The sequence below is a fragment of the Typopeltis vanoorti genome, chromosome 11, assembly GCF_054136105.1.
Source record: "Typopeltis vanoorti isolate ZY-2024b chromosome 11, IOZ_Tvanoo_1.0, whole genome shotgun sequence".
Classification (NCBI taxonomy): domain Eukaryota; kingdom Metazoa; phylum Arthropoda; class Arachnida; order Uropygi; family Thelyphonidae; genus Typopeltis; species Typopeltis vanoorti.
This window is the reverse complement of record NC_143559.1, coordinates 72,553,478-72,566,629: the sequence shown is the minus strand read 5'-3', so window position 1 is coordinate 72,566,629 and position 13,152 is coordinate 72,553,478. Positions and strand designations below refer to the sequence as shown.

The window sequence follows — 13,152 nt, the reverse complement described above, 5'->3', positions numbered from 1 at the left end:
CATAGTTGAGTCAAAGTTCCAGGAAGAACAATGTGGCTTTTGTCCTGGTAGAAGCACAACTGACCAAATCTGCACTTTAAGGCAAGTCTTTGAGAAATCTTGGGAATATGCCAAGAATGTCTACACATGTTTTGTGGACTTGGAGAAGGCATATGACCGGGTTCCTCGGGATAAGCTTTGGCAAGTAGTACAGAAGTATGGAGTGGATGGCCAACTATTAGCTGCCATCAAGTCCCTGTATGAATGCCCAGAGTTTTGTGTCAGGGTAAACAGCACAAAATCTGAACCTTTCACAGTCTCAGTTGGCCTCCACCAAGGGTGTGTTCTGTCACTCCTCCTTTTCATAATATTTATGGACTGGATTGATAGGCGCAGCCGAGGCAGTGAGTGTGTCAGAACTTGAAGATGTAGCATTGGACATCTGCTTTTTGCAGATGACCTAGTTCTGCTTAGCTCTTCCACAGATGACTTCCAGCGGACCCTGGATAGGTTTGTAGCTGTTTGTGCAGACGCCGGAATGAAGATCAGTGTGGCCAAAACTAAAACATTTGTGGTCTCAAGACAACCATCCCAGTGCACTCTACATGTAAGTGGAGTCCCAATGAGGCAGGTGAAGAAGTTTAAATACCTTGGGTCCATATTCATGAATGATGGAAAATGGGACATAGAGCTAGACACTCGAATTGGCTTAGCAAGCTCAATATTGGGGGAGCTTGGCCATTCGGTAGTATTGAAGCAGGAGTTAAGCCATAAGCAAAGCGGGCTGTCTTCAATACAGTCTATGTCCCCATCCTCACCTATCTTCATGAGTTGGGTAATGACCGAAAGAATGCGGACACGAATCCAAGCGGCTGAAATGAGGTTCCTTTGAGGGGTTGCGGGGCTAACAAGACTTGACAGAGTCAGAAGCTCTGCAATTCGGGAAACCCTCAATACTCAACCGCTGCTTCTCCGTGTTGAGAGATCACAGTTACGTTGGTATGGGCACCTGGTCAGAATGCCACAAGAGAGGCTCCCTCAACAGGCCCTCTTTGCCAAGCTAGAGGGTGGAAGGTCAAGGACTCGCTGGATAGATTATATCCAAAACCTTGGGTGGACACGTTTAGGAATCCCACCAGAACACCTGAGCTTGGTGGCAGAGGATCGTGACCATTGGAAGTTCCTCTTGCAACTGTTACCCCCACAACCCAATTAGGAAAGGTGGGCCTTGAAGATGTATGTATGTATTTAATGGAAGATGATTTTCATATTAATCATGTAAAACCAAAGATTTCATAAATAAAAATTAATATGGTATACAAAATGCATATTTGTAGTATAAAAACGCTCCTTCTCACTCCTCCATTTCTTTGCATTTTCTTCATTTAGTTGAGAATAGTTTTTTTTTTTTTTTTTAATTTCTGAATCTGGGAACAGATTAATTGATTTCCCATAAGATATAATGGAAAATTGGGTTTCGAGATACGAACCGCGGTCAAGAACAAATTAAGTTCATAAGTCGAGGTACCACTGTACATGACATATCTATGTGCTGTATACACCCACCCACCCACAACAGAATCCAGCTAATTGAAGCAGCCATTTATTTGGGACAACAAACCCTTTATTTGGGACAGGAGTGCAGCACTAAAGATTATCCCTCTGATGTAATCCCTTGTAAATGATTAGTTGGTTTAAGGCTTATTGGTACAAGCAGTACAAAGGTCATAATGTACCAAACCACAGCTTATAAGTGATTCATCAGCTTTGTTCTACCCACATGTTTTAGGTGGACTGTTTCTAACTAGCATTAGTTGAGTGCACTTGTGTTATCTTTTATGCTAAGCCAACGCCTAATCAGAAAAGTGTAGAGATTTTTCAATGCTCTGTTTTTGGATAATTTTGTTTTTAATTTTAATGTTGTAAAATTTTGCACCTTTACCAAGATGGCAAGTAAAGATTTGTCACTAGCCACAAAAATTGCCTTACTATACAATTAAAGGCCCATTTGCCCAACACCAGTCATCATCGTCTGGCAAGAGATAAATGGAGCACCAAAATCCACAACTGCATGCTTGATACAGCAGCAAGATAAACTTGAAGAAGAATGGTCACACCATGGAAAAGAGGGAGCATTCCAAAAATGGAAGCATGAAGGTAAGGATCCTGACATTGTGAATGCCCTGAATGAGTGTTTGTACATCAGTGGTCCAATTCCAAAGAAGTCAGAGAAGCTAGCTAAGAAGCTGGATCATGATGATTTTAAAGCAACAGATGGTTGGTTGTCTCTATAGAAATGTAGGCATGATATTAAAATTCAAGTTATAGAAATTAAATATTTAAATATCAAGTATTTTCTAATGGGTTTTGTATTTTGTTTTAATAGGATTATATTGAAAGACAATAGATCTCCGTTGCTACTGACAGTGAGGAAAATTTAAATATATATATATTTCTCTATTTGTAATTAATTTGCATAAATGATTTGTTGTTCAGTGAAATGTTAGTTTGGCTTTTTATATCTTTTTAACTATTAACATGAAACTTCACATAATTGGAATAGCTGTTTAATTGGGCCAAAATGTTCTAGTCCCGACTTCTCCCAATTAAACAGAATCTATTGTATATATTATGTGGTTTTGTTGATTTTTCTTTTTTGTTACTGGAGTAGCTGTCCTATACTTGTACCAATACTGCTATTAACAATAACATAGCCAATGAGGCTTTTCTTATTTCTTGTGCCTTCTCTCCATATGAATTATGCAGATCTTTATACTGGAACATGGTGTTAGTGATGACTAGTTCTTGTCCTGAATAGAAATATAGTCTATTAATATTTTTTTTATAGAGATTTTCATTTCTGTATGATATTCATTAATTTGCTGTTTAAAGCTCCAACAAGGACCAACAAAATTGGTCTTTGTTGGAGCTTTAAACTGATGACTCGAAAAATTCTTACATGTACTTCATTCTTAGACCCTTCTGTAGGACCATAGGCACAAATAAGTTTCATTGACCATTTCTTCATTTTTAATTGTATCAATTAGCACTATTTCAAATTGCCAGCCAATCACGAAGTTCGTTTTCATTATTAGTCTGAGATGCTGTATCCCTGATGATCATAGAAAGTTTTACTGAGGAGTTACAAAGTATATTATACCTGACAAGAAATTATATTTTTTGTTTTAATCTTTTACCTAAATATAAGCAAATAAAGTTTGTACATAAAATGTTTTCATGTTTGTATACAGTCTATTGAACTTCACATAGGTTTATAAGCAAAATCAACAGTGATGTGTGAAGTATCTTCACAACTACTGGTATATAGAGGCTGCCTGCTTCACATCAGTTCTCTCAGTATCCTATAATATGAAAACATTATGAGAAGGGCCACTTCTCAGATCAGTTTCAGCTTTTATTGAGTTAAATCGATTCAGAAAATATATAGAAAAAAATATACATACATATATAGAAAACATATAACTTCTGCATTGAAAACTTCTGCTTTGGTATCTTTCTAGTCTAGTTCCCAAAAACATTACAGGAAAGACCAAAACTGGTCTGGGTAGTGGGTCTTCCCATAATGTAAAAACATGGGATATTGAGGCAATTTATATGAAATTAACAGCCTCTACATACAAGTAGACTAGTTGGGAAGATACTTCACAAACTTTCTTTACTTATGCTTAGGTAAAGGGGCTAAAACAAAAATATAATTTCTTGTCAAGTATAATATACTTTTCCCTGATCACTGTTGCCTGAACATAACATCTCATATTTAAAACAACTGGTGAAATACAATGACATAAGAAGTTAATAAACTTTATCAAATCAGATATTTCAATGTGAATGTAACAGTTCATCTTCAGTGAAATTACAATTTAACAAGGTGATTCAGCAACTATGGATTTCAAATTATATGAGCTGCATGCTAGTGTAATACAGTACAGAACACCAATCTAATGTCATCTATAATAAGCTTGATAAGTGTAGTTTAGCACAGCATTGAGCACCATTGACCGCAGATTCTTCTGGTCTAAAAACCTCTCTTGTTTCTTCAGATTCCAACGTTTTCAAAGAGTGCTGAACCACCTGCTACGTCATCCAAACTTGAACCATAATGACCATCTTTCTTGACCTAAAATTTGAGTCTTGTTATTATTAGTTGTAAGCAATATTTTTTTTTTAAATTACATCTCACTATCTAATGTACTGCATTACATTAGTGCACAGCTCATGTCATTTGAAAAGCCACTGCTGTTCTACCTTGTTGAATCATAATTTCACAGATGATCTGTTAAATTCAGATCAAAATATCTGATTGAATAAAGTGCTATTAAAGAGTCAGTCTATTTATTATTAAGAATCTCACCTGATTTATAATAAAATTTCCTCTAGTCTTCTTAAAATTACAGCACTAAAATTGACATATTTAAATCTCTATAGTGTTATAAGGATTTATATACTAGAAAATTAATATTAATGGAAATTTCTAATATACTCTATGCTAGTATTAGTTAATGTATTATGCAAAATGTTAGTGCTGTAATTTCAACATGTGTTCACCTAACCTGCTAAGACTTAAAAACATAAAAGTAAAACATTTATGGAGGTATTTGTTTTTAGCACCATGAAGTATTCATGTTATAATTTATCATATTATTATATGGGTATCTCCATAGAGTCAGAAGACTCATCGCAGGAGACCTACACTAATCATTATTCACACAGACCCTATGATACCTCTTCTTCAACTCACTTACTGTCAAGGCACTCACAACCCTCTGGCAATCCATTTCAGTCAAATATTTAGCCCTTGCACAATTACCCAAGGATGACTCCTAGTTCTCTACTTGTCATATATTGAAAACGTTCTTTTGTATCATCCTACAGAACCCTTTTAGTAACTTATAATTTTCTATCATGTACCTCTCTTCCTCCTATCAACTATACATTGCAACCCATGTACTTTCAAATCTATCCTAACAGGTTGAAATAGGCCTGTCACTAGCTTGGTCACTTGTCTCTGGATCCTCTCCATCTCCTGATCCCAAGAAATCCAGGTGATCAAATCTGTGCACAACAGTCAAGATGCAGCCAAATCATACCTTATAAAGAGGGATAATAACCTCCTTATCTCTACTTGCCAAAGCATTCTTCAACACCCAATTAATCCTTTGAGGTATTTTGCAATATGCCCTCTGAACTTGAACTGACTGTTTACCACTACCCCGGTCTCAGCCTCGTCAATTGCCTGCAGTCCAATAATATCTGTAATACACACAGCATGTAATCCCTTCATCCCATTCATAACCATACATTTTGCAACATTAAGTTGATAACCATTATCCTTCGCCCACACTACCAATCTATTTAAATCATCCTTCAGAATATCTACATCACCTTTATCATCAGCAAACAATTAAATATCCCCTCCTTATACCATTAATATACAAAGTGAACAGTAGCCCTAGCACAGAACCTTGAAGCACTCACCAGTTGCTTCGATTCTTCTAGACTCCATTCCGCTATATACTACTCTCTGGTAACTGTGTCACCTCCTATCCATTTCCTCCAAATTATGTAATAGTTTTCTAGGCAGTGTTCTGTCAAATACCTTTTGCAAAGTCTAGTAATATTGTGGTGTAACCATTTTCCTTATCCAGCACTTGATTATAAAATGTGAGCCCAATAACTAAGGCAGGACCTACTTTCACAAAGCTATGCTGCCCACCATAGAGTATCATATTCCTATTCACCCATTCCTGAGTTCTGTTACCAAATTTTCCAATACTTTAAAGACCACTCCTATGATACTAATTGGTCTGTAATTTGCTACTTCTGTCTTAGAGACACCTATGGAATTACCTTATCTCTCTTTCTACTCTCTTGAAACCTTGCCAGAGCTGAGACTTGGATTAAACAACTTCATCAGAGGCGATACCATCTGCTTTTTCACATTCTTGTAGCACGTAGGTTAACATGCCATCCAAATTCCCACTGCTGTATTCAAATTCATATTTTTGATATTAATGTGAATACATCATCTCTAGTTTATCTACCTCAATTCTCAGGCCAGTCTCTTTTTATTTATTCCATATGATGATTCAACGGCTGTGAGCTCCTTTTACGGGGAGGTACAGCACCATCTCAGTCCCCCTTAGTTTTTATCCAGTCTGGGGACTGGCATAGCTGATGAATCAGACCTATGATTGAAGGGACCATCTTAAGTATTCTTGACTGTAATCCTTGTGTGTTCATGGGGGAGGGGCCGGTTTGCCTGTTTCTGGGGGACAAAAAAACCCTAGTTTCTGAGTGAACCCCCCCCCCACCTACCTCCATATGAGACTGGCTAACTCACCTTTCATCGAAAGAGACCAGGTAAAGGTTCCTCATGTCATGGATGGGAATTGAAACCCAGGTTTTTCCGACCAAAATGCTTTATCTATACCAACTGAGCTATGGAGGCTCTATGCCATAAGTTCAAAATCTCCACCTGGATGAAACACTCTTGCAAAGTGATCACTTTTACTTACTTATTTACCAAACCTATTTCTTTTGTTTCTGTCATGTTCTGTCCATTAGCTCTGATTGGAATTATCCTTCCATAATAATTTGTCCTCTTACCTGCTACATACATAATGGTCGGCGGTAGAAGGCGTTGGTGGATTGAGTGGTGGAGAGCTGTAGAGTAGGTTCCCCTCCCTCGATGAGTCTATGGACTCCCTGGAGGTGTCAAATAATAATAATAATAAAAACTGTTTAGGATTTCCTTTATCCTGCTTAGCCAAACTTCTCTGATAAGCTTTCTTTTCTGGTTTAGCCCTCCTTCACCATACCAGTCATCCTTCTTGACTACACTTTGCATTGCTCTGAGCATACTAATTAACTCTCCCTTTATATTCCCTCCACAGTATTTTTTATTATTTTGTTTTATTTTCATTTTTTGCAGCTCCTACTTTATATGGTTAAATGGATGAGCCATTTAACCTCTGTTTAATTTATCTTGCTAACACTGAGAATGCAGTCTAATACTGCCTTCCTCAAACAATCTCTGGCCATTTCACATACACTGTTGACATTCTTTTCTTGCAGCTTCTCATTGCTTTGTAATTCCACATAAACAATTTCATTACTGAATTATCCATGTTTAGCTAGCTCTCAGACTGAATACTCACTTTGCCTAATCAGAACAGTGGCCACTGTGGTTATGGGTACTTTTCAAAGTAACCAGACCCATATATTTTGTTCTGTTGGCCTCTGTCTCACACCAGATACCTTCAAATTAACCATCTCCATCAGATTTAATATGAAACTTCCATTTTTTTTTATTGATTGAAATTCTTCAGCTGTTATTAGCATACCCATCATCCTAGTCCAGTCTTTCAACATCCTCCCTGAAAATACAATACACCTTACATTCTATCTTGTAACTATATATCATCTTCTGTCGACAAGGTCTCGCTTACGACACACACACATACCAGTTTTATGGGGGGGGGGGAGAAAAAAAACATGATGAAACACCGAAATAGGCAGGATCTATCAAGATACTTCATCATCAACGAACTCTGCAATACTGCATACTGAAAGAACTCTACTGCGCTAAAAATGTTTTAATAAATAGTGTTTTTCAATATTTTCCTACATGGTACATGTACAGTATACAAAGTTATCGTATTTCTTACATACCTCTTGATTATTTTCTACAAGAAAATCATAGGAGGTAAGTTTCAAAACAAAAAAGGCTCTTAGGAGCTCCCACGTGGTTTTACTCTTGTACGCATCTTTCGTATTTTCAAAAGTCAGATCCAGCGGATCACGTTGTGGAGGTTCCTTTTTATCGCGCGTAGTATCCACAGCAGCTTCTTGAGATATAATAGTTGTTGATGATGATTTCCATCTCGAAGTAGAATGCAGATCTACTAGACCATTCGTGAGTGAAGCACTATAAACATATGGATACACAGATCTGTACTTAAACTGCTTAGATAATAAATATACAAAGCTACTAGACTTCCCTGTAGCCATTTGTAAATGCAATAGATAGCGTAGCGATAGGATCACAAGTATATATTAAGAAAACACGTGACACATATCCTCACTAGGAGTGGCGTGTTGCTTTCTCTTTATAAACAACTTGGTCTTCCGTGAAATGAGCAGTCAGCATTTTCATGCATGTTGTCAAAATATTGAGCTCTACACACAAAAATAACAAATATGTTCGAATAATAAAGAAAATAAAAGTTTCGAATCAGTAGTGCGATGAAATATAAATGCCACAACGCTGGACTAAGAAAAATAACATATGTACGCTTTTAGAAACTGTTAACATCCCAAAATGTTTATAGAAGTACAACAGATCACGCTATATTTTACATATTGTGATATGTGTTGGCTTGGATCTCTCGCTCTTAGGATGCGTAATAGTAATATTGAAAACAGAAGTATGTATAGTAAGCGTGACATAAATAGTGACCACTACCTAGTTGTGGCAAAAATTATATAAAAAAAAATTAAAAAAAACAGAAACAAACGAACAAGGAAAGAGAAACTTCAAGGTCTTTATATCTTACAAGAAGAAATTATGTGAATACACATAAATCCTGCGTATTGTCAAAATCATCGATAGCCATAAGCTCACTTTCGCTGATGGCTAAGGATAGTTAAGGCTAAAAGAGCTCCGCCTACTCCCTTTGGATATAAAAAAAGGCATTAGAAAGTTTATTCGATATATATAAGATAAAAGCCATTTAATCAGAGATTATTTGAAGATGAATTCGGAGATTTATTGAATTCATCTCTGAAATATTGATATGAAAAGAGGGCAAGTTTCTGAAGGGAAATTCTGTGCTGTAATGTTTTTATTAAAAAGAGTATTTAACTGTGAGTCACAATTATTGATCATAGATTATGAAAAGAATGAATCACAGTGCATAATTACGTTCACAATATATTCCTTAGAATATAACCTTATTCTTAATAACGCTGGCTTAGGGTTAGAGAATGCAAGGTGGAAAGATGGGCTCCAATAGCTTCACTAGGAAGAAGAGAGTTTCTGAGAACCATATACATAATAGAAGAAATTAAGTGCCTTGCAAATAGACGCAATTCATATTATAGACAAAACCAATTTCTGACAAGATCAAACACAGTTCATGTCTAAGACGGATGCAGTTTCACTAAAGGTTATACAGACTTCTAGAAGGAGTGAATATTGAAAGAATATATGCAGACTAGAGGCGACTGTGTAGTGCTGTGGAAATGGTATTGCTATCATAGCCCTGGACTGCCAGAAGAAAGACAGCTATAACTTCGATTCTAATTGCCAACGAGCGAACTTTTTCTATGATTTTTTTCAACTGTATCCTGGGATAGTTAATCTTTGACTCAGGCAAGTAGGATTTTATTCGGAAATTCGTATTTTAAAACCCGCAATTCAAGAAAACCATTAGTAGAAATTTCCTTACTGCAGATAATAATATATAATGTTAGACACTGCAATATCGCAACAACTGGCTACTGTACTCTCACTGGAATGCCTATGAAATCAACAATAGCTTTTGGTCAGTTGTTAGTGGCAGCCATGGGTTGAGATTAATTACCGAGGGATCTTCAAAAAAAAAAATTACTGTTAAAAGAGCCTTGCTTACTCCCGTTAGTGAATATAATGAATAATAGAAAATTCCATCCCAACTCTCTCATCATCACTGCATGGAACGCTAATGGACTGATTACCAAAATCCTAGAACTGCAAGAGTTCACTCAGAGACACAATCCTGACATAATATTAGTAAATGAAACACATCTCAGGTCAGCTAATAACCCCAAGTTATGGAACTATATTATGTACAAAACGGATAGATTCACCAGCAGTGGAGGAGGAACAGCCATATACATTAAAAACTACCTAAGCCACAATGTTCTGACCAATCCACAAACCAAGAACTTAGAGATAACAGGAATTGAAGTTCAAAACCAACAATGCTGGCAATATCAAAATCTATGCTGTATATAATCCACCCAGCATTCCATTACTGGTATCTGACTTGGACACCATTCTCAGCTTCACAGACTCCATCATGGCTGGTAACTTTAATGCCAAACATACAGCCTGGCATAGCTCCACAATTAATGACAAAGGTCGAACTCTAAACCATTACTCAACACAAAATTCTATTGTAGCCAGACCCACAGAGCCCACCCATCACAGCTCAGCTGGAAGCTCAGATGTACTTGACATAGTCATCCTCAAAAACATCAGATACCAATATCATCTGGAAACATTAAATGAACTTTCATCTGATCACAACCCTATTCTGCTTCAACTTGGTACACAAGAACAATTCTCCCCCCTCGCCGCTCTTTCAGATCTTGGGACAAACTCTCCAGAATTCTCCCTGATCAATCACACTGGCCCAGTCCCTGCTATTCACACTAAAGAGGAGATAGAAGTTGCTGCAAACAACCTTACCAGTCCAATCAAAAAAGCAATAAAGTCAGTTACCCAAACTACAGTTTTTCACCCTAGTAGTAGGATCCCAGAGGAAATCATGGATTTAATCAGACTGAAAAACAAAACCAGAAAGAGGTACCATAACACAAGAGCCCTGCAAGATAAAACAAATCTGAATAAATTAAACACAAGTCTGTAAGGCTCTCCAAAATCATCGAAACCAAAACTGGGAACCTAAGCTAACTAAATTATACCCAGAGGACAACTCCATTTGGAAGTTACTGAGAACCTTCTGCACTAAGAGACAACTTTTACCCCAATTCAGACCAAGAAGGGAATAGCCCATAGTGACAAGGAAAAGGCAGAGGCTCTGGCAGACAGCTTGGAAATTCAATGCAACCCCTCTTATGAAAATTCGAACATCAATCTCATCTACAAGATTCACCGTCGAGTCAGGCAGGCCATAACACAACAAAAGGATGACCTAGAACCAGTCACACCCACTTCTCCAACAAAAGTTAAAAGTATCGTAACCCACCTGAACAACAATAAAGCTCCAGGTTCAGATGGAATCACAAACAAAATAATCAAACTACTCCCCAGAAAAGCCATTGTACATCTAGTCAACATAATTAATGCCATCATCAGACTCAAGTATTTTCCCTTAACATGGAAGATAACGGATGTCACGCCAATCAAAAAGATTGGAAAAAACACCCAGCTCTCTGAAAGCTACAGATCTATCAGTCTTCTGTCCAGCCTTGGAAAGATTGTAGAAAAAGTAATCCTTACAAGGCTTCAATCAGAAACGGATAAACTAGGTATAATTCCAAATGAGCAGTTTGGATTTAGGAAAAAACACCACACCACCGTTCACCAGATCCACAGGCTGATCGAATTTATCTCCGAAGGCTTCAACCGGAACCTTCACACAGTTGCGGTCTTTTTAGATGCTGCGAAGGCTTTTGATATGGTGTGGCATTAGGGTCTTCTCTACAAGCTCATCACCTTCAATATGCCTACTAATCTAGTTAAAATAATTCATTCGTACCTCAAAGACAGATTCATGCAAGTCAAAATAAATGAAACTGTCAACCAGATGCAAGGTCCTGGCGGGAGTGCTGCAGGGCTCCCTCCTGGCCCCCCTTACTATTTTCTATCTATATAGCTAATATCCCTCAAAACCAAAGCTCAATAATCACTGCATTATATGCAGACGATACTGAATTAGCTGGTTTTTCCTCCCGGAAACTCGGGTTTTTCGTCCCGTAAACTCAAGAAAATCGACCGTAGTACCCACATTATTTCAGACAGTGAGATATCTTGTTAGGGTTAGGTACCAAGAGATGGCAGCACTTGTTTGCCAGCCTCTTCATCGGTGGCTGCTATATTTAGTGATAGACACGGACCAGCTATCTCTGATTGGCTGCCGGTGGAGATTGAACTGCTCACTCAGTCTCCAAAAGCTAGATAGGGTATAAAGGTCGCCTACTCCCTATTAGGGAATAAAAGGCGTTAGTTGATTTTGATTTGATTTACTGCATTATTAGCAAGATCTCTTAGCCCCAAACTAGCTATCAAGACTCCAAGACAGTATTCACACACTGAAAAAGTGGTTGATGGACTGGAGGATCCAAGCACACCCACAGAAGAGTTCAGCCATACTGTTCACTAGAAGGAAGCCACAAATCAAGGAAGGTAGACATTTACTAGGAGTTAAGATCCAATGGCAGAATACAGTCAAATATCTCGACGTAATTCTCGACAAAAAACTACAATTCACCAGTCATATAAAACACATAAGTTCAGAACTATCCAAAGTAATAAAGGAGCTCTACCCCATGATCAACAGAAAAAGTAAACTGGATACTCAGAACAAACTACTCATATACAAGATGATAATACGCCCAGTCATCACTTATGCATCTCCTGCATGGAGTCATACCTCGAACACAAATATTCAAAATCTACAAAGAATACAGAACAAATGTTCTGAGAATGAGTTTAGATGTCCCATGGTTTATCAGAAACTCCCACATTCATAGAGAAGTCAACATTCCCTACATCACATCCCTCCTTCACGACCAAGCTGAAAAGTTCTTAATCAAGACAATTAATCATCCGAACCCACTGATCAAGCAAGCTTCAGACTACAATGAAGTAGATTTCTGCAAATACAAAAGACCCAAATCAATTCTATGCTCAGCTGAACAAAACTAATCTCACTCCCCTTTCAGGGCGATCTTAGAGCTCAATAATTTCTCCACTCAAAGAACTTTCCTTTTCAGACAAAGGGGAATATGAAAAGCATTTATGCTTCACCCATCAAGTCAGTACCGTTATGCGTTATGCCGTTAGTGAATGAAAATATATAATGGATAGCCCTGTTGTTCGGCGGTTCCTTAGTTAGTCGATCATTCTCCCTGAAACAGATTTTTAACACCCAGAATACGAGAAATAATCACAGAATTCAGTATTACAACACGATCTGGAAAGTTCTATAAACACCTATTAAAGCATATTAAAGCAACTTGGTATAACCTTGTGAAAACACATACTAGTAGCAAAGTTATTCAGACAGGAATAGAGATGGAGGGATAAGTAGTCTTTTGCAAATACAGACAAAGCAAAAAGGCAGGAGGAGTGTTATTGATAATGGAAGAGAAGTAGTTCTCATCTAAGTTTGAGATGCCAGGAGCAAATACTGACATTTGTTG

The 13,152-nt window shown here is 37.5% G+C and overlaps 1 protein-coding gene across 1 annotated transcript in view; it reads right to left on the bottom strand.

Annotated features, from left to right (window-relative positions):
- The window catches only part of LOC150101725 (proline dehydrogenase 1, mitochondrial-like), a 234,074-nt gene extending 226,064 nt beyond the window's left edge, over positions 1–8,010 (bottom strand). Inside the window, exon 1 of the mRNA XM_090399897.1 lies at positions 7,672–8,010. Within this exon, the coding sequence (XP_090256023.1) occupies positions 7,672–8,010 (339 nt within the window). The remainder of the gene's footprint in view (positions 1–7,671) is intronic.
- Positions 8,011–13,152: the final 5,142 nt, after the last annotated feature.